General features: G+C 48.9%; 2 protein-coding genes across 7 annotated transcripts in view; one reads left to right on the top strand and one right to left on the bottom strand.

The window, feature by feature from the left end:
• Positions 1–1,404: 1,404 nt before the first annotated feature.
• On the top strand, positions 1,405–10,074 carry STARD5 (StAR related lipid transfer domain containing 5). Of its 2 annotated transcripts, none has more exons than XM_070358450.1 (6): positions 1,405–1,613; positions 2,191–2,240; positions 2,597–2,729; positions 5,727–5,844; positions 6,947–7,040; positions 9,592–10,072. In XM_070358450.1, exons 1-6 carry the CDS (start codon positions 1,515–1,517, stop codon positions 9,737–9,739), a joined length of 642 nt encoding a protein of 213 aa, XP_070214551.1. In that variant the 5' UTR covers positions 1,405–1,514; the 3' UTR covers positions 9,740–10,072. The 2 variants fall into 2 exon arrangements, with proteins under 2 accessions (XP_070214551.1, XP_070214550.1); XM_070358449.1 differs by having other exon boundaries at positions 1,437–1,538; positions 9,592–10,074.
• Positions 10,075–10,243: 169 nt separating this feature from the next.
• IL16 (interleukin 16) overlaps positions 10,244–20,271 on the bottom strand; it is a 114,732-nt gene continuing 104,704 nt past the window's right edge. For 4 of the 5 annotated variants that reach the window (XM_070358444.1, XM_070358442.1, XM_070358446.1 and 1 more), the window contains 4 exons: positions 19,340–19,441; positions 15,636–15,894; positions 15,280–15,405; positions 10,244–12,553 (listed from right to left, as the gene is read on the bottom strand). In XM_070358444.1, coding sequence (XP_070214545.1) covers positions 12,360–12,553; positions 15,280–15,405; positions 15,636–15,894; positions 19,340–19,441 — 681 coding nt within the window. In that variant the 3' untranslated portion in view covers positions 10,244–12,359. The remainder of the gene's footprint in view (positions 12,554–15,279; positions 15,406–15,635; positions 15,895–19,339; positions 19,442–20,271) is intronic. The other variant, XM_070358443.1, reaches the window with a different exon arrangement.

Raw genomic sequence — 20,271 nt, 5'->3', positions numbered from 1 at the left:
CAGCAGCAGTCATTTTTTTACACCATTTTTTAAAAAACTTGAGATGAAACAATATGCACCCAAAACAGAAAATAAAAACTGATTTCAGTGTTGATCTTTTCAAATATTTAGTTGGTTATAGCTCTGAAAAGGGGGTCCCAGGGGTGGCTCAGTGGCTTCCCTCGTAGCTCAGTCAGTAAAGAGTCTGCCTGCAATGCAGGAGACCCAGGTTCCATTCCTGGGTCAGGAAGATCCCCTTGAGAAGGAAATGGCAACCCACTCCAGTATTCTTGCCTGGAGAATCCCATAGACAGAGGGGCCTGGCAGGCAGTCTATGGGATTTGATAGTCTATGGGGTTGCAAGAATCGGACATAACTAAGCACACACAGCAGCAGCAGCTGCACTTGGGTTCCATCCCTGGGTGGGGAAGATTCCCTGGAGAAGGGAACGGTAACCCACTCCAGTGATCTTGCCTGGGAAATCCGATGGACAGAGGAGCCTGGCAGGCCACAGTCCATAGGGTTGCAGAAGAGTTGGACATGACTTAGCGATTAAATGACAACAACCCCTCTGTAAAGGAGGAACGGAGCTGAGGGGATGTGATCCCACTCACTCCTTCAAGGTGGAGGCCACCAGAGGCACAGAACTCTGCGATCTCTTAGCTGGGCCCAGCTCTGTCCCAGATGCCAGCGCATCCCAGTGTCTCCCAGACATCCCTTAGAGGTCTTTCAGGCACCTCCTACTGAATAAGACCAGAACTGAACGCACCATGTCTCCCCTCAACCCTGTCTCTGGTCTCCCTCTCAGGTAAACTACCAGCAGCTCAAGCCAGGAGGTGGAAGTCATGCGCTTCCTACTCCTCCAGTCTCCACCATCTGTCACAGAGATCTGTATGTTCTAGCTTTCTAAACACTTTCCGAGGGTCCTCTTCTCTCCACCTGCACCACCCCACCCTGCTCCAGGCTACCACCATCTCTCCCAGGACCGCTGCAGCTTCCTAACTGCCCCTACCCCGACCCCGTCTCTGCGCACACTGCCTCTCCTACCCCTACAACAGCCGCCCTAGAAAGGAATACCTGATGGAAATTTCACCATCATCCACCCTGGCAGAAAGCCTCTGCGCACTCAAGACAAAAGTCCACTATGCTTACACAAGCCTACGACGTCATCCAAGACCTGTTCCCGCCCTCTTGGTTCTCCACCACTGGCCCTCCCAAGTTCCGGCGCCCCCATGCCCTCCCTGAGCTGGGACGGGCGAAAGGCGGATCCCGCTGGACCTTGTGACGGGTGCCCTGGACCAGCCCGGGCTGAGCGCGTAGTGTGCGCTGCCAGGCCAGTCTATCTCCGGCCCTGCTAATCTCAGAGTAGGGCGGGACCTATCAGACGGTTTAAACCAATCCTAGATTGGGGGCGGGGCTGGGGCGGGACTCTGGGCTCCAAGCCAGGCCCTGGTTTTCCGGCTTCCCAAACCCAACTGCGGGGCCGCAACCGCACATACCCTGCGACCCCTAGGCCTCGCGCATCTTTCGGCTCAATGGACCTGGCGACGGCCGCGCAGGTGAGCGAGGCGGTGGCGGAGAAGATGCTCCAGTACCGGCGAGACAAGTCAGGCTGGAAGATTTGCCGGGAAGGCGTGAGTGAGGAACGGGGTAGAAAGGGGTCGTGGGGTCTTTGCTCCCTGGGGCTGGGGTCTCAGAAGCCCCTAGGCTCCTCCTCTCCTGAGAGTTTTTCTGCATTTTATCTCCTGGAGCTAGATTGAAGAGGAGATTCCACTGGGGGTTGTTTCCTTAAAAAAAATATAGGGCCAGTTGTGCACACAATGACCCCTAGGAGATGAGTATGTGTCCCTTTCACTAAATGACTTAGCCAAGGTCACCTGCTGGCAAATGGTTAGGGTGGAGCGGGAAGCACCAAACAGACCTAAATTGTCCGAGGAAACAAGATGCATGGTGGTTTTTAAAGTGATTTGAAAATCTCCAGTGCTCTAAAGCTCTTTGAGTAGCCACACGAGATCCCTTTGTCCATCGCATCGTCCTGGAGGCAGCTTTGTTCAGGACTAGTCCCCACTCTGTCACGAATCAGTTGGGTCTCACCTTGGAGACTTGCATCTCTTGAGGCTCTTGACTTTTCTTCCATAAAACAGGGGATCGGGCTCTATCTCCCAAGAGCCCTTCTAGCTCTAAATTGTGCGATTCTGTGCCTTTTAACAGAACGGAGTTTCAGTTTCCTGGAGGCCATCTGTGGAGTTTCCAGGGAACCTGTAAGTGCATGCCTTGCTCAGAGTTCCTCAGGGTGTCACACCTCTCCTGATGTTTCTGTGGGTTTGCTTCCTTTGAGACGGCAGTCCATCCTAGCACCTGGAATCAACTTGCCAGTCATCCTCCGGAAAAGCTTCTGCATCTAACTAAATCATTTCCTCAAACTGTATTCTTGTGAAAGCTTAGCGTCCGTCCATTTCTGCAGGCCCATGGGGAGGTGGGCCGGTAGATGTCAGCCCCTTCTCTGCAAGGCTGTCTTAAAGAAGAGTGGCACACATGGCTTCTAGTCCTTCTGTGTAATCCCAGGATAAACAAGTTTGGTTGGTGCCTTGGGGTGACATTGCTCTTTGTGCTACAGGTACAAAGGAGAAGGCATTGTGAATGGGACACCAGAGCAGGTGTGGGACTGCGTGAAGCCACTTGCTGGGACTTTACGAGCTCAGTGGGATGAGAATGTGAACAGTTTTGAAATTATTGAAAGCCTCACTGATGTAAGTCTTTCCAAGCACTGTTATCCAGAGACAATAAGCTGACTCTGTCCCCTCTGTGAAGGGTCAGTGACACCTTTAGGCAAGGGGTTGTTGTTGTTTTGTTGCTAAGTCGTGTCCGACTCTTTGCAACTGTAGCCAGCCAGGCTCCTCAGTCCATTGGATTTCCCAGGCAAGAATACTGGTGTGGGTTGCCATTTCCTTCTCAAGAAATTTTTCCCAACTCAGGGATCGAACCTGCCTCTCTTGCGTCTCCTGCATTGGTAGGTGGATGCTTTATCACTGTGGCACCTGGGAAGCCCTTAGGTAAGGGGAGTGCCCAGCAAATAGGTTGCACACTGCTCAACACTTAAACCCAGCCTCAGCTCAATATAGGTATGTAACAGTGAGACCCAGAGAGGTAGAGCTGCCCTAAACAGAGCTGAGAGAACCCTGCAGTGGCTAATGAAGGCAGGAGTTCAGAGTGAATGTGAGTTCTGAGAATGGTGAAGCAGCCTGGATTGGACGCATCAGCTCTAGTTAGAAATATTGCCCCTTAAAAAAAAAAAAAAAAAAAAAATATTGCCCCTTGATGGGACCATGATAATGAGTCCTGGCCACAGACTCAGGATCCTCTGTCAGCTGTGAGACTGTGCTGGGGGCAAACTCTGGATGCCAATTTCTCTGCCGATAAAACATGTGGTATCTAGCCTAGTGCTGCCCAGTAGAACTTTCTGCTGTGATGAAAATATTCTACAACAGCACTGTTCAATACAGTAGCCACTGGCCCCAAGTGGCCACAGACATTTGAAAGGTGTCTAGTTTGAAGAGATTGTTAATTTTATATAATTTTCATGATTCAGTGTAAATTTAAATAGCCATGTGGAACTTGTGGCTGCCATATTGGACAGCAGAGATCTAGTTGGTCCTGCCCTGGGATCCTCTGTTGTGTTAAGCATGTGTGTATATGCTAAGTTGCTTTGGTTGTATCTCTTTATGACCCCATGAACTGTAGCCGCCAGGCTTCTCTGTCCATGAAATTTCCCAGGCAAGAATACTGGAGTGGGTTGCTATTTCCTCTTCCAGGGGATCTTCCCAACCCAGGAATCCAACTGGGTCTCTTGCGTTGGCAGGCGGATTCTTTACCACTGAGCCACTTGGAAAGCCCCGTAGTGTTAAGAATCCACCTCATTTTGATTATAGAAGTTAAGGAGGAAAAAAAAAAGACATAGCCAAAAGAAATGAAAAAGTTGCCTTGAGGAAATGTTGCTAGTTTTTTTTTTGAACGGTGCCTTGATTTTGACATCTGTGGACCTAGTACCCTCTTGGGTGCTTCTGTAGCAGGTGTTATGAAACCTGAAGCCGTACTTCTTTACTATTTGATCAGCAGAAACCAAGTATTCTTAACCTTCACCAGGAATTCACATTTCAATTCATTATCACAGGAGTTTACGTCAGTGTTTCGTGAAGGGTGGGGCACACGGTGATAGGTCTTTAACAGTCAAAGCTGCACTTCAATCACCCCTAGTGAGGTCACTCCATTTCAAGCCTTCAATCTCTCTGATAACTTGAAGCGGAAAGTCTCAGGGGCTGATGTGCCTTTGACACCTTGCTAATCTCCATTAGGACAGACAGACAGCTGGCCTCAGGCTCAGAATCAGAACCCAAGAATTCCATGTGTGTGTGTGTGTGTGTAGCAGTTGTCTTTTATTTATGCCAAATGATACCTTCTTTTTCATTTCCAGCAGTTAAATAGCTTCCTTTTAAAATAAGTTTAAGTTTTAAAAAATGAGCACATTTAGATAACAAATATTAAGTGAATGGGCTTCCCTGATGACTTAGATGGAAAAGAATCTGCCTACAATATAGGAGACCTGGCTTCAATCCCTGGGTTGGGAAGATCCTCTGGAGAAGGGAATGGCTACGCACTCCAGTATTCTGGAGAATCCCATGGACAGAGGAGCCTGGCAGGCTATAGTCCATGGGGTAACAGTCAGACACAACTGAGTGATTAACACATGTTAAGTGAATAATGGGATAGGCTCTCCCTGGGACTATCCCATCCTGGGGCCTGATCTTGTGACCCTGAAAGGGCCAAGGTCCTGCTGGAGTAGGGAAACCATGGGATAAAGCATGGGCTTGAGGGGTCCTTGACTTGTAAAGTAGGGGAATGAACTTGGTGGAATATTCTGAGACTGGGTGAAGTTCTAGGTGTGCTCCCTCCCAGGGCTGGGACTGGGGGAAACCAGAAAGCTGTGCAGGACACATATTTAAGGAGGCACTGTTCTCAAGGTTGAGCAAGAAGAGCAGAGTCAGCCTAAGAAAGGAATGGCCTCTCTTGCCTCAGCCTAGACCCGGCCCCGTTCAAGTCTCTCCTCTTCACCCTGAGCTTTGTGGTCAGTTCCTTCATCTCTGCAAGCCTCAGTTTTCTTCTTTGGTCCAATGGGTAAATGAAGCCAGTTTCTCGGTTGTGAGGGGCCACTGGGAGCATTGTACATAAACTCAGTGGACCTGAGTTTGAACAAACTCCAGGAGATAGTGAAGGACAGGGAGGCCTGGCATGTGGCAGTCCATGGGGTTGCAGAGAGTCGGACAAGACAGTGACTGAACGACGAAGAACTTTGTCCAGACAGACTCTTGTTGTGTGCTCCACCGGGGACAACTCTCATGGTCCTTTTAAAAATTGTTTTAAAAAATATTTGTTATTATTTTTGCCTGAGTCAAGTCTTAGTTGCCGCAGGCCAGCTCTTTGTTGCATCGTTTGTGCTGCCCTTGTTGCCCAGGTCACAACCCAAGATTTTGCAAACTGGGTATGTTCTCGTGAGCCCGGCACCTCCGTCTGGGGAAGTTCATTCCAGACCCTCTAGGTCACAATGCCACCTTGCTGTCAGTGCTGTTCCCATCTTCCAGAGCCTGGCTTATTGGGACCGGACGTGGGGGTGGGTGAGCTCCGAGTGGAGTCAGGGCAGGGAGCAGATGCCAGGCCATCGGATGCAGCTGGACCCCTCTTTCCTCTGACAGACCCTGCTCTTCAGCAGAACCACTACCCCCTCGGCCGTCATGAAGCTTATTTCCCCCAGAGACTTTGTGGACCTGATACTGGTCAGGACGTACGAGGACGGCACCATCAGTTCCAATGGTGAGCGACGGTGGCCCTGCTTTGAGGTGTTAGTGGGCTGCTGGTCTCTGTCTCCCCCACACCCACCCAGTTCCCCAAAGAAAGCCCACCAGCTAGAAATCCCCGAGGCATGCACAGCCTGGGCCTGTTTCTCTGTGTTCCCTTCCCCTTGTCAGGTTTGGGGGGATTCTGTGCCAGGGAGGTCTGAGATGAGAGCATCCACACATGTCATTTTACTTTGAAGACACAGATTCCATCAGCACCCTGTTTTCATTCCTGCTGAGGTGAATAGTTTGTACCCCAGACACATGGGCTATGATTTAGCTCGAGGGAACCCCAGGGTGTGGTGATCCCCTGCACCCGTGGTGCACCTCCCCAAGAGGTCTGTGGCGCTGTCGGCTCCCCGACTTCCAGCCAGGAGCAGGGTTCCTGCCTCTGCACTTTTTACAGTCCCTCCTGCAGAAAGCGCCAGCCTGGCTGCTTTCCTGAATATCCCATGTGGGGACAGGTGGTGGCACGTCCACACCTCTGTTGGCCGGGAATTGAGAAGGAGACCTTCTTCCTTCTACACTCGAGCCTGACATCTGAAATGTTCTTTAAAAAAAAAAAAATTGTATTTATTTGGCTGTGCTAGGTCTTAGTTATGGCATTTGGAATCTAGTTCCCTGCATGTGTGTATGCTCAGTAATGTCCAACTCTTTGTGACCCCCTGGACTATAGCCCGCCAGGCCCCTCTGTCCATGGGATTCTCCAGGCAAGAACACGGGAGAGGGTTGCCATGCCCTCCTCCATGGGATCTTCCTGACCCAGGGATTGAACCCACCTCTCCTGCATTGGCAGGTGGGCTCTTTACCACTGGGCCACCAGGGAAGACCCTGAATTATTCTTTCCTCTAATACTCTGGCAGGTTGGAGAGGGTGTGTGTGTATATGTGAGTGCAGAAGTGTGTGAGCACACATACGTGTGAATGCATGTGTGTGAGGGACAGTGGGGTGGCAGTAGGGAGAGCTCAGGCTCCAGGTGACTGGTCTGCATACACTCTGGGTGCCTGGTAAGGCCCTTCAGCCACTGTGGCCCGATTGCCGGAAGTTGTAGCTCCCTGACCCTTTACTCTCTCTTCCAGCTGCCAATGTGGAGCATCCATCTTGTCCCCCAAATCCAGCTTACGTGAGAGGATTTAACCATCCCTGTGGTTGTTTCTGTGAACCTCTGCCAGGGTAAGGACAACCTCCTAGAATGAATGACGTGCCCAAACCTTACTGGCTTCACTGAAGATGTCCTGTTGTTGTTGCTGAGTCGATCAGTCATGTCCGACTCTTTGCAACCCTGGGGACTGCAGCATGCCAGGCCACTCTGTGCCTCACCATCTCCCAGAGTTTGTTCAAACTCATGTCCGTTGAATCGGTGATACCATCCAACCATCTCATCCTCTGCCTTCCCCTTCTCCTTTTGCCTTCAGTTTCAGCATCAGATCTTTTCTAGTAAGTCAGCTCTTTGCATCAGATGGCCAAAGTACTGGAGCCTCATCTTCAGCATCAGTCCTTCCAGTGAATATTGAGGGTTGATTTCCTTTAGGATTGACTGGTTTGATCTCCTTTCTATCCAAGGCAGAGGATGTTCTACTCAATGGCAACATTAACAATGATTCCCAATAATTAAAATGCCTTACACCTCTCCTAGGCCTTGCTGTTACAGAGCCCCACATACACATATCAGTGATGTAATACGCCAAAGTTCTGTTGGTGTGTGAGAAAGAATTGTGGTGGTATTGTTCGGTCACTCGGTCGTGTCCAACTCTTTACAACCCCATGGACTGCAGCACACCAGGCTTCTGTATCCTTCACCACCTTCCAGAGTTTGCTCAAACTCACGTCCACTGAGTTGGTCATGCTATCTAACCATCTCATCCTCTGTCGCCCCCTTCTTCTCCTGCCTTCAAAATTGTGGGGAAGTGTCCTTATTTCTGATGTGGGAACCCTCCCTCTAGTCCTAGGCAAGCTGGGCAAATGTCTTGGTCCCATTTAGCAGATGAAGAAACTGAGGCTCAGGGAGGCTGGGGAGTCTGTGCAGGGTCACAGGCTGGCCATGTAGGGTCTGGGCACCCAGTCTTATTGGGGTTCCCTCAGCAAGGAATGAGGTTGAGATGCTCTGGCCTAACGCATGATTCTGAGAGCACAGCATGAGTCAGCCCCAGAACTGAGCTCAGAAATGGCTCTGTCCCCGTGTTCTCACAGGTCATGGCCAGTTTTTTTTTTTTTTTTTTTTGCCATACCGAGCAGCATGCAGAATCTTAGTTCTCATATTTTTGGTCTAAGTCTCCATTGTTGCTGTTCAGTCACTCAGTTGTGTCCAGCTCTTTGTGATCCCATGGACTGTAGCCTGCCATGCTTCTCTGTCCATGGGATTTCCCAGGCAAGAATACTGGAGTGGGTTGCCAGTTCCTTCTCCAGGACATCTTCCCAACCCAGGGATCAAACCCACATCTCCTGAATTGGCAGGTGGATTCTTTACCACTGACTACCAGGGAAGCCCTCATTTACACTCTTCAGTATTATTCAGAGCATCAAAGTGTTTTGTTCATGTGGATTATATCCATCAATATTAACTATATTTGACATTAAACCTGGGATATTTTAAAATAATGATACATTCATTAGAAGTGACTCACTGGAAAAGATCCTGATGCTGCTGGGAAAGATGGAAGGCAAAAGGAGAAGGGGACGGTGGAGGATGAAATGATTAGATAGCATCACTAACTCAATACGAATTTGAGCAAACTCCAGGAGACAGTGAAGGACAGGGAAGCCTGGCATGCTGCAGTCCAAGGGGTTGCAAAAAGTCGGACATGATTTATCGACTGAACAACAACAACAGCAATTACATAATAACATAAATATTGTGAAAAATAACTATTTTTCAAAAGAGAAAAATAGTGGAGAGTGGTCTTGTTTTACGTTTGAGGAAATATTAATGTCAGGCTTAATAGAAGCTCACATCTGCTTCTACATTCAGTCTGTTGTGATACACACATCAAAGAGCCTTTGGAAACTGGGCCCCCCACCACAGCAGCAAAGCTGTTAACAACTCCATTCAAATAAAATGCTCAGGGACCTCCCTGGTGGTCCAGTGGCTAAGACTCCATACTTCCAATACAGGGGATGCAGGTTTGATCCCAGGCTGGGAAAGTAAGATCCCACGTGCTGTGAGTCATGGCCTCCAAAAATTAAAAATAAATAAATAAACAAAAATGCTTGGTCTCCACAAAGCCCATGCCTTTGTTGTGCTGGCCATGGGAAAAATTTGTGAGAATAAAATACAGGCTGAGAGAATGGGAGAGAAAAGGCAAATCACATCTTAATGCTGTGAGGAAAATAGCCTTGACCTTAAAAAGCCCTTGGTAGGGTATCAGGAACCCCCAGGAGTTGCCAGACCTCTCGCAGAATCACTGCCCTCAATGGTCAGAGGGCAGCATCATGTCTCTTTCTCCCAGGACCTGGCACCAGAGTAAGTTCTCTGGAAGACTTTCCTGACTGAATCAGGCACAGGGAATGAATGACCTTGCTGTGATGGAAATCAGGGCATGTCCTCGCTTGCCATTGATGTGGGGCCAGGGAAGCATGCTTGAGAGGATCCACTTCCATCCTGAAAAGAAGCAGATCCAGAGGGGACCTCTGGGCAGTGAACCCAGTGAAATCCCTGGGTTTGGACCACTTCCTTGGGTGGGCCCTCAGTTCTGGATACCTAACAGCCCTGTTTTTGTTTTCACAGGGAGCCAAACAAAACCAGCCTGGTCACGTTCTTCCAGACTGACCTCAGTGGTTACCTCCCACAGAGCGTCGTGGACTCCTTCTTCCCCCGCAGCATGGCTGGGTTCTATGCCAACCTTGAGAAAGCAGTGAAGAAATTCTTTGGTTGACAGCCTGGCTGGTTGGCCAAGAACTGCAGTGGCTCGTGCAGAAGGGCAGTTGTTGAGACACCCCTGGAGAGCCTGGGAGCCCATGGGCTCCTTTGGAAGACACCGATGGAAAGTTCGTCTCCAGGGGCAGCCCTGGGTCCTCTGCTCCTCCATCTACTCGGGTGGGGCTGTTGTCATCCAAGCATACCTTCTCCGGCAGGTGCATAAGAGCCCCCAACCACTAGATGGGGACTCTGCCTGGGCACCATGGGACACACTAGGGTCCAAAGCCTTCCTCTGCCGGTCACTCTAAGAGATCCCCCAAAACCTGGCTCAGCCCCTTTGTTGCATCCGAGCTCTCCGTCCTGTACCACAGACCCCCGGATGTATGGTGCTGTGCCAGCCTTCCTCTTAAAGACGTCAACTTGATGTTTAAAAAATGAGATGAGACTTCAGGAAAAACACTTTCAGTATTCCTTTTGTTGTCTCTTTTATTGAAATCAGTTTTCTTTCTTTTTCCCCTGCATGAGTTAAATTTCATGTGCCCCAGGGAAACCAGGCAGTTTGAATCTGACCCTGGAAGCACTCTGGAATTGATTCTGGATGGAGCAAGCCTATAAGTGGGATTTGAGGAGAACCTTCCTTCCCTTGGGCATTTGCCTTTTCTTGTCCTTGGTTATGGAAGGTGGAGCAGGAGTCTTCTGGCCTCCAAGCCCTGGTAGGGCCATAGTGCTGTTACCAAATCCATGGGCTTTCCCAGGCAAGAATACTGGAGTGGGTTGCCATTTCCTTCTCCAGGGGAGCTTCCCAACCCAGAGATCAAACCCATGTCTCTTGCATTGGCAGGCAGATTGATTACTGCTGAGCCACCAAAGAAGCCCTGGTCAGGGGATACTGCTGCTGCTGCTGCTAAGTTACGTCAGTCGTGTCCGACTCTGTGTGACCCCGTAGATGGCAGCCCACCAGGCTCCCCCGTCCCTGGGATTCTCCAGGCAAGAACACTGGAGTGGGTTGCCATTTCCTTCTCCAATGCATGAAAGTGAAAAGTAAAAGGGAAGTCACTCAGTCGTGTCCGACTCTTACCGACCCCATGGACTGCAGCCCACCAGGCTCCTCCATCCATGGGATTCTCCAGCAACAATACTAGGTGTTGCTAATCAATTTCCTTGCCCCAATCTCAACAATCAGGTATTAAGTAATGACCAAACCAAATATCCCTTTGATCAGGCACACAGAGGTAGTTTCCCTACAATGTTCTGTCTGCATTTAAAAACATCTTGGCCTGTTGTGCACGTGCTTGGTTGCTCAGTTGTGCCCGACTCTTTGTGAACTTATGGACTGTGGCCCGCCAGGCTCCTCTGTCCATGGCATTCCCCAGGCAAGAATACTAGAGTGGGTTGCCATGCCCTCCTGCAGGGAATTGAACTAGGAATCGAACCCAAGTCTCTTGTGTCTCCTGTATTGCAGGCAGATTCTTTACCTGCTGAACCATTGGGGAAGCCCCATCTTGGCCTATTGGTCTCTACCAAATCACAGAAGAAAGGACTCTTTGTATCATTTACCAGCTGGACAAGTTTCTTACTGTCTTTGGGTCTCAGTGTTCTCATCTATATAACAGGATGATGTCACACTCTGTAGACACTACTGTGATTACTGAAGACAGTGTCCATTTAACACCAACACGGTGCTTGGCACATAGGAGGTGAATGGCAGCCATGTATATTTCACCCTCTCAAACTCAGGCCAGTCTATTCTGTTGGCACGGCTGAGCACACATGGAGTTGCACTTGTCTGTTTATTGCTCTGTCACTGGGTACCACCCCGGCTAGGAGCACTTCTCCAACCCCAACCAAAAACAGTTTTGCAAATGCGCTATGTGATAGACCATATTTCCCAAAAACAGCCCAAGCCACCTTTTCCCTCCCCTTAAACCTGAGCAGATCTGGGCCAGCTCTGACTGATGGAGGACAAGAGAACTGATGCTCTTCAACTTTAGAGATGAGGTCATATCAAGGATGCAGCTCCTACCTGGCTCTCACACTCTCAGAGGACATCCAGTCATGTATTTGAGGAAGCCCTGGCCATAGGGAGAGGCCACCTCCAAGTGTGCAGGCCAATGGCTCCAGCTGAGTTCCTAGCCAGCAGCCAACCTCAGGGACCCGTGTGTGAGTGAGTGACCCTTCCAGTGGCTCTAGCCTCCAGCCTGTGAGTTGGTGCCAGCTGATGTCAAGTGGAGCAGGATGAAGGGAACCCCCTCCAAGCAGGCCAGCATTGCAGACTGATGAGAAAAACAAGGTTGGGGTGGACTGTCACCCAGAGACAGGCCTTAGAAAACCTGCAGAGCAAGCCAAGGATTTCATATCCAATCATATATCCAATTTATTTACAGCACCACAGTATTATCACTAAGCTCTCTAGATGCAGTCTGTCGTTTGTATCAGCCACCCCACTGTGACTGTGCCCTAACTTCTGGGACCGCCCTCTTACTGGGTGGGGTCCCAGAAGGTCCAGACCTGGGCAAGCAGCCACCGGGAAGCACACCTGTGCATTCCGCCATTGGGTGGGGTTAGCCGTGACCCTGAGAATTAGCAGTTTGGGGACCTGCATGTGGTAGGCTCTGGCGTCCACACCGGTGCTGGGCCTAAGGATCTCCAGCAGCTGGGGTCCCCTTGGACTGCAGGCTTTTCCTCCTGAGGACGATCGTCACAGGTCCATCAGGCAACGCCTTGATGATGTTCCAGGCTTCAAACCGCGTGAGGCCCTGCATGGCAGTGCCGGCCAGGTGTAAGATTTCATCTCCCGGCTGGACTGTGTCACTCTGTTCTGAGGCCAGCCCTGGGATGAGAGAGGAGAGAGTGGGTGCCTTGGGTGACAAGGGAACAAGTAGTCAGCACCTACCCTTGGTCTCTGAGGAGCCAGGACAGCTCAGAAGGGAACTGGAGCCCGTCCCTCCGGAGCTCAGTGGTCGATCTAAAGTGAGGCATCCCAGGACTTCCCTGGTGGTCCACTGGTTAAGACGTCACCTTCCAGTGCAGGGGGCACAGGTTCAGTCCTTGGTCAGGGAACTAAGATCTTGTGTGTTGTGCAGTGTGGCCAATAAATAAATAAAACAGACCAAGCATCTAAACAGACATTTCTCAAAAAAAAAGAAAAAAAAAAAAAGCTAAAATATACTGGGCAGTTATATATCACAGGCTTTGTGTTAACACTCAGCATTTATGGCAAGAGTTCTAGGACTCTAGTAGCTCTGTTACTGTTCCTTTTCATGTGGGAGGAAACCAAGGACTCAAGTAACTCACCTGAGCTTCGAAGCTGCTGCATGGTGGGTCTAGGTTTGAACCAGACTTTGTGGCTCTAGAGACCACGTCCCTTGGCCGCAGCTGGCAGACTCATCCCCGTGTAAGCAAATGGGACCAAGATGGTGAAGTGACTCACCTAAGGTCGTGCTGCCATTGGTGGCAGAACTAACACTAGAATCCAGGTCCAGTGGCTTGGAGACCTATCCTCATCTCAAATTGACTTTCAAAAGTTAGAAATATTGGGAATTCCCTGGTAGTCCAGCAGTTAAGACTTCAAGCTTCCACTGCAAGGGGTGTGGGTTCAATCCCTGATTGTAATTAAGATTCTGCAAGGAAATAGCAACCCACTCCAGTGTTCTTACCTGGGAAATCCCATAGACAGAGGAACCTGGCAGGCTACAGTCCATGGGGTTGCAAAGAGTCAGACATGACTGAGCACACACACACACAGGCTGTGCAGTGTGGTCAAAAATTAAAATAAAAAGTTAAAAATATCTTTCTCAGAATTGAGGACTTCCTGCGTGGTCCAGAGATTAAGAATTCACCTTGCAATGCAGGGGATGAGGTTGGGGACCTAAGATCCCCACAGGCCTTGGGGCAACTAAGCCTGTATGCCAACTAAGCCCTGCATGACACAATTAGAGAGAAGCCCATGTGCCATAACTAAGACCTGATGCAGCCATAAATAAATAAGGTGAAGTTTTGGTTAAGGATAAAAAAAAGCAATTCTATTTATATATATATATATATTATGTATATATAGCTTTTCCAGAGTTGGAGTAAACACAGAATCCTTCGGAAGCTCCCATGTGAGCCTCAGTTCTTCCCGCTGTGGTTCAGCAGTTGTAGCAGACCTCCCAGAAACAAAACCAGTCTGCAGTGGGGGCTCCCTGGGGGACAGGGAGCAGAGCTAGGAGGGCCTTTGAGTCTCAACACTAAGAGCCCAAAGACATACACCCACAGCTCTTCTTATAGATCAGGAGCCTCAGGCCCAGAAGACAATAGTCACTTGGCAGTTGGAAGCAGAGCTGGAGGGCTTCCCTGGTGGCTTAGTGGTAAAGAATCTGCCTGTCAATGCAGGAGATATGGGTTTGATCCCTGATCCAGGAAGATCCCACATACTGTGGAGCAACTAAGCCCACAGACCACAACTTCTGAGCCTGTGCTTTAGAGCTTGGGAGCCTCACGTGCTGCTACTATTGAAGCCTTCGTGTTCTGGAGCAGGTGCTCTGCAACGAGACACCACTGTAATGAGAAGCCTGTGCGCTTGCAACTAGAGAAAAGCGTGCATACAGCAATGAAGACCCAGCATACCAAAAATTTTAAAAAAGAAGCAGAACTGGACCAGATCCCAGACCACGTGACCCCTTGTCTACAACTCCTGGCTCTGGGACTCAGGGGGTCCAGCTTGAGAAGCAGTGAAGAATCAGGGGTGATTGTATGTGACAGCTGCAGGCCATTCATTATCTTCCCAGGAAAACCCAAGTAACCTCCAACTAGGGTTGGCTTGCTCCCCAGTCCATGATGAACAAAATCTCAACATTTTGAATAGCAGTAGGAGCTGACGGGTCCAGGATTAGAATGAGGTGAGTGAGGCTAGGAAGTCGGACTCTGTGTTTTGTTCATTGTGGGCTTTTTAAATTAATTTCAATTTAAAAAAGTATTGCATTGAAACAGTCTGTATCTTGATTACTGAATATTTTGGCACCCCCTTCAATATTGCACCCAGGACTTCCCTGGTGGACCAGTGGATAAGAATCTTCCTGTCCAGGAAGATTCCATATGCCAAGGGGCAATTAAGCCTGTGCACCACAACTGCTAAGCCCGACTGCTCTAGAGCCCCAGCTCTGCAGTGAGAGAAGCCACCACAATGAGATGCCTGGCCACCGCAACTAGAGAGTAGCCGGCTCTCTGCACCTAGAGAAAGCCCACGAGGAGCAATAAACACTCAGCATAGCCAACATAAATAAATAATAAATAATTTTTAAAAATTAAAAAAACGGCACTCAGGGCCTCATGTACTTCACCTTGGTCCCATCCCTGCCAGGCTGAAGTCAGAGCAGGCTGGGTCATTTACAAGGACCCAGCAAAATAGAAGGATTACGGGGATGTCTGAGCCAAGGAGAAGAGGGAGAAAAGCAAAGTCAAGTTCATAAGAGGTCTGCCTGCCTCTCAAGAGGGCCTGGGGTTGTGGGAAACTGATAAGTCCTGTAGGGCCCTCAGAAGCCTGGAGCTGAAGCCAAAAGGGGACCCACATCACACCTTTGAAGATCCTGTTAACTGTCAGAGGCTTGTCCCCATGTAGGGAGCCCTTCCCTCCTTCCAGGCTGAAGCCCAGTCCCGCAGAGGTCTTTTCCAGGGTCACCGTGCAGACTGTGGCCTCTGCTGCTGAGAAAACACAGAGGTTTGTTAGGGATGCTCTTCTTCTGGGTATCAGGTGAGCCTGGCTGATGCTGCCAGGGAACTTGTGCACATGTGCGAATTCACCCATGTGTGCATCACCCGGCTGGCTAAGTGTTCTGAGGACCAGGAATGACTTAATGGCCCTGCCAGCACAGGCCTCACACATCCAAAAGTGATGTGGCCCACAAGGCTTCTACCAGGCAAGGAGAGCTTACCGGATTCTATGGAGACATCACTGGTCACAGAGGCTGAACCTGAGGAATCAGTGGAGGAGTTGAGGTCGGTCGTGGCCTCCAGAGTCGGCCTCCTGGTGACGATCACAGCTTGCCTGGGCTCCCGAGCTTGGCGGAGGATAGCCAGGGCATCATTGTGCGTGGCTCCTTTGAGAGATTTGCCGTTGATGGAGAGAACCTCATTGCCCTTCTGAATGGTCCCTTCCTGGGAGGCCAGCCCGTTAGGGAACACCCTGTGAACCTGAGCAAACCAGAGGAGGTCAGGACCCAGGACTTACCATATTGGATCTGGATTCTTGCTGGAGGAGGATCATGACCAGTTAAACCTAGGTTCTTGTTGTTTAGTTGCTAAGCGACCACCTCTTTTGTGACCCCATGAACTGTAGCCTATTAGGCTCCTATGTCCATGGGATTTTCCAGGCAAGAATACTAGAATGGGTTGCCACTTCCTTCTCCTGTGCATCTTCCCCCCCCGGGAATCGAACCTATGTCTCATGCATTGGCAGGCAGGTTCTTTACCACTGAGCCACCAGGAAGCCCAGAAGATTCTTTCAAAGAAAATAAAATGAAAGGCGTCCTAGCTCAGAGCCACTAGCCAGGTTCACTCCCTTCTCTACCCAGAGCAGAGATCAATAGCAAAAATGGCCAGACTGGCCCTCAAAATTCTTCCCAACACAACATCCTAGACTGTATTGCTTCAATCCTAGTTAACATTTGGTCACACTCTTTTGCCCTTTGTGCTCTGCATCAGCATTCTCCCAGGAAACTTTCTTCAAGCACTGATTTTGTGACATATTAATAGATACTGTGTTAGAAAAGTTTCCAAGGTCTAAGAAAATTAAGAACGTTGGATAAAATACAAGCTCTGAAAATGTCTACTGTTTAAAAAAAATATTAGAGACTCTACAGTGCAGGCTGGCATGATAGTTCTCTAAGAACAGGCCATATAATATAGTGATCCCCAAAAGATTCAGCAAAGCATTCTTTTTTTCATAGAGAAATTCTCAGGCCACATATTTCACAGAATGCAGAATTCCTATCCTAGGAAGTCTATCTATTTTTAAAGCTCTTCCCCTAGAAATTCTGATCCTTAATTCCAGTTAAAAGAGACCATCCCCACCTAGGTTCCTTTTCTGAAAAAGTGTAGGATTAAAAAAAAAAAAATCTCATGTCTTTGCCGCAGTCATCTTCTTTTTTTTTTCCTGTAATACATTTTTTTTACGTGTATAGGCCTTTTTATTTTTTGGCCCCACGGTATGTGGGATCTTAGTTCCCTGACTCAGGATCAAACCCACCCCCTCTGCAATGGAGGCACAGAGTCTTAACCACTGGACTCCCAGGCAAGACCTGCCTCAACCTTTTTAATGATGTAAATTCTAACGTGCTTAATTAGGAGGACTGAATGACAGCACGAGTGGCCAATCACTGAACTGTGCTATGTGTTGTTTTGCTGTTATCCTCTGATCAAGGTTCTTTGTTTCTCTAAACAGTTTCAGTGTTGGAAAAATTCTGTTATGGGGTCAGACGTGGTCAAGATCCTCTGATTACAAGACCCGAGTAGGAGGAGAATCTGTTCTGCATCTCCATCCATCCTCCACAAATGAAGCATACATGCCAACGATCCCCCGTCCTGAAGCATGGGGAAGAAAACCTGCACATGTCAGTGGGAGCCCAGCTTGTTCTTGATAATGGACGGTACTCAACATTAGTTCTCTTTGAATGAATCTGGAAAGGAACAGAAGTGCTCAAACATGGAAGGAGAAAGGGGAAGCTTGGTGCATAGGATCAGCCGATGTGTACCGCTCCTGGCTTTTGAGGCAGTGTCAGCGGTGGCGGCCGACATGGGTGCAGAAAACTACCCCCTCCAGGGCAGACCCACAGATCCAAAGTGTTGTTCCCACAGGCAAGCTATCTTTTCTGCTCTTCAATTAGGAAGCAGCCTGTGCCGTCCAGAACGTCTTTACGGTGATCTACCAGTGCTCAGTGTCAGAAATAGGTCCTCATTGGTTTTATGTGCTTTTTTGTGGTGGAGAGCTTGCTTGCAAAGAAGGAAGTTGCTGCTCACACATGACTGAAAGCAGTGTGCCAAGTGACTCTGGGTACCAGCTGGTCCTGCGAGAACAGGGGGCTGGACCTCGAGATCTGAAGCCTCGGGCACATTCTGAGCTGTGCTCTGTGAATAGCAACAGAAACAGCTTCCTGACCTTTCCAGCTGGGCCCCACCGCCTGCCGTCAACCGTCAGACCTGCTTCACCACCGTCCGTGTTAACACACCTATCTCCCAGTGGGCAAACCCAAGAAAACAGCCTCCTGTACCACACCTGCCTGCCCAAGGCCTCTTTCTGTCCAGGTGGGACCTCTTTCCATCTAGATGTGCTGTGCTATGTATCACAGCCAGACCTTCAATCCTTCCTGTAAAGCCTTTGGCAAAGGCTCCTGTGGTCATAAATCATTCTTGTCTAAACGTTGGTGGCATACGTATGTCAAGAACAGGGAGCTCAGGTCAGTGCTCTGTGATGACCTGGATGGGTGGGATGGGGTGGGGAGTTGGGAGGGAAATCCAAGAAGGATGTATATATGTATACATGTACATACATATATGTATATGCATATATATATGTATATATACATATATGTATACCTATAGCTGATTTGCTTTGTTGTACAGCAGAAACTAACGCAACATCGTAAAGCAACTGTACTCCAATAATAAGATAAAATGTTGGTTGCTCAGTCGTATCTGATTCTTTGTGACCCTATGGACTGTAGATTTCCAGGCTTCTTTGCCTATGGGATTCTCCAGGCAAGAATGCTGGAGTGGGTTGCCATTTCCTACTCCAGGGGATCTTCCTGACCCAGGGATCAAAGCTGGGCAGGTCTCCTGCATTGCAGGCATATTCTTTACTATCTGAGCCACCAGGGAAGCCCAGTGGCTTATAAAGTTAAAAACATTTTTAAATGTTGGTGGCTAACCGGTTACTTATCTCTATTTCCAAAAGAGACATGATGCTGAAAAAAATTTGTTTTGAATTTTCTTCCTGTTTTATTGTTGTTGAGATGGAATTCCCATAACATTCATTTAACCTGATAGCTCAGTTGGTAAGGAATCCACCTGCAATGTAGGAGACCCCGGTTCAATTACTGGGTTGGGAAGATCCTCTGGAGAAGGGAAAGGTATTTACCACTCTGGTATTTTGGCCTAGAGAATTCCATGGACTGTGTGGTCCATAGGGTTGCAAAGAGTTGGACATGATTGATCAACTTTCACTTCACTTCACTTCAACGCAGTGACATTCACTGTGTTGGAATTTTTTAAACGTCTCTCCAGGACCTTCAAAAATGGAGGCATTAAGGCTCTGACTTCAAGAAATTCTGATAAAATAGCTCTGGGGTGAGGCTGAGATGCCTGTAATATTTTTTAAAGTTCCATAAGTGATTCAGATTTCTTTGGGTAAATTAAAGTTGTTTTGTGTACACAGAGACCTTTTTAAAGTTAAGGATCATGGGACTTCCCTCGTGGTCCAGTGGTTAAGTATCTATGCTTCTCAAGTATCTTAAACTCCTGCAGTAACCTCCTGCCCAGGGCCTGGGGTTATGCATTCCTCTGATTCCCCCCCTGATAAGTGCTTCGCCCTCCAAGGGTCATTGCCTCTGGCTCTGATGAACCCCATGACTGGGCCACTCACCGTGATCACCTTATTTTCTAGATCTGCTCCTCCTGCCAAGCTGAACCCAAGGCCAGCCCCTTCCTCCTTGTGCAAGATGGTGACATGGATGCTGTCTAATTGCTGTAGAAGGAAAATATATGTATTAAAAAACATTGTATTGCAACAGCATGAACAATTTAGCAAGTATTCTTCTTCCCCTCTGTTCAAGTTTAATAAAACTACAGAAGATCAAGATTTAACAAGTGTTCTAACATCAGGCTGTGTGTGTGCTTAATCATGTCTGACTCTTTGCAACCTCATGGACTGTAGCCCACCAGGCTCCTCTGTCCATGGGATTCTCCAGGCAAGAATACTGAAGTGGGTGGCCACTTCTTACTCCAGGGGATCTTCCTGACCCAGAGTTTGAACCCACGTCTCTTGTATCTCTGGCATTGGCAAGCCAATGCTTTACCACTAGTGCCACCTGGGAAGCATAACATCAGGCTGATTTGCTCTCAAATCACAACTTGTCCATATACCCAGTTATGTCAAACCCATCTCATTATTTAGAAAAAGAAAACTTTCTGGGAAGTCATGGGAAGCACAAAAGAAAAAAGAAAATGCATATAAGGCAACCTGTAGAGTTCTTTGCCTCTCCTGTGTACCCATCCACACCCACATCTGTACAGATGGGGCTGGGTGCTACTGAGTCAGCTGGAAATCGAAGCTGGGACAACAGCTCTGCTATCTGGTGTGGAATGGGGTCAGCCTGGAGAACTCTGGGTCAGCAAGCTGGAGCGGTGCAGTTTTGCAAGAGTTAGCTGCTCTGTTTTTACACCTGCTGCTCCGTGGGGCACAGCAGCAGCACTAAGGAACCAGCTGGCTTCTCACCCTAGAACACACATGCGTACACACACACACACACACACACACACACACACACACACACACAGTACTTCCCAGCCTGGACC

Source organism: Bos mutus, chromosome 21, assembly GCF_027580195.1.
Source record: "Bos mutus isolate GX-2022 chromosome 21, NWIPB_WYAK_1.1, whole genome shotgun sequence".
In the NCBI taxonomy this organism is placed as follows: Eukaryota; Metazoa; Chordata; class Mammalia; order Artiodactyla; family Bovidae; genus Bos; species Bos mutus.
Note: the sequence above shows the minus strand (reverse complement) of the source record. Positions and strands in the feature narration are given on the sequence as shown.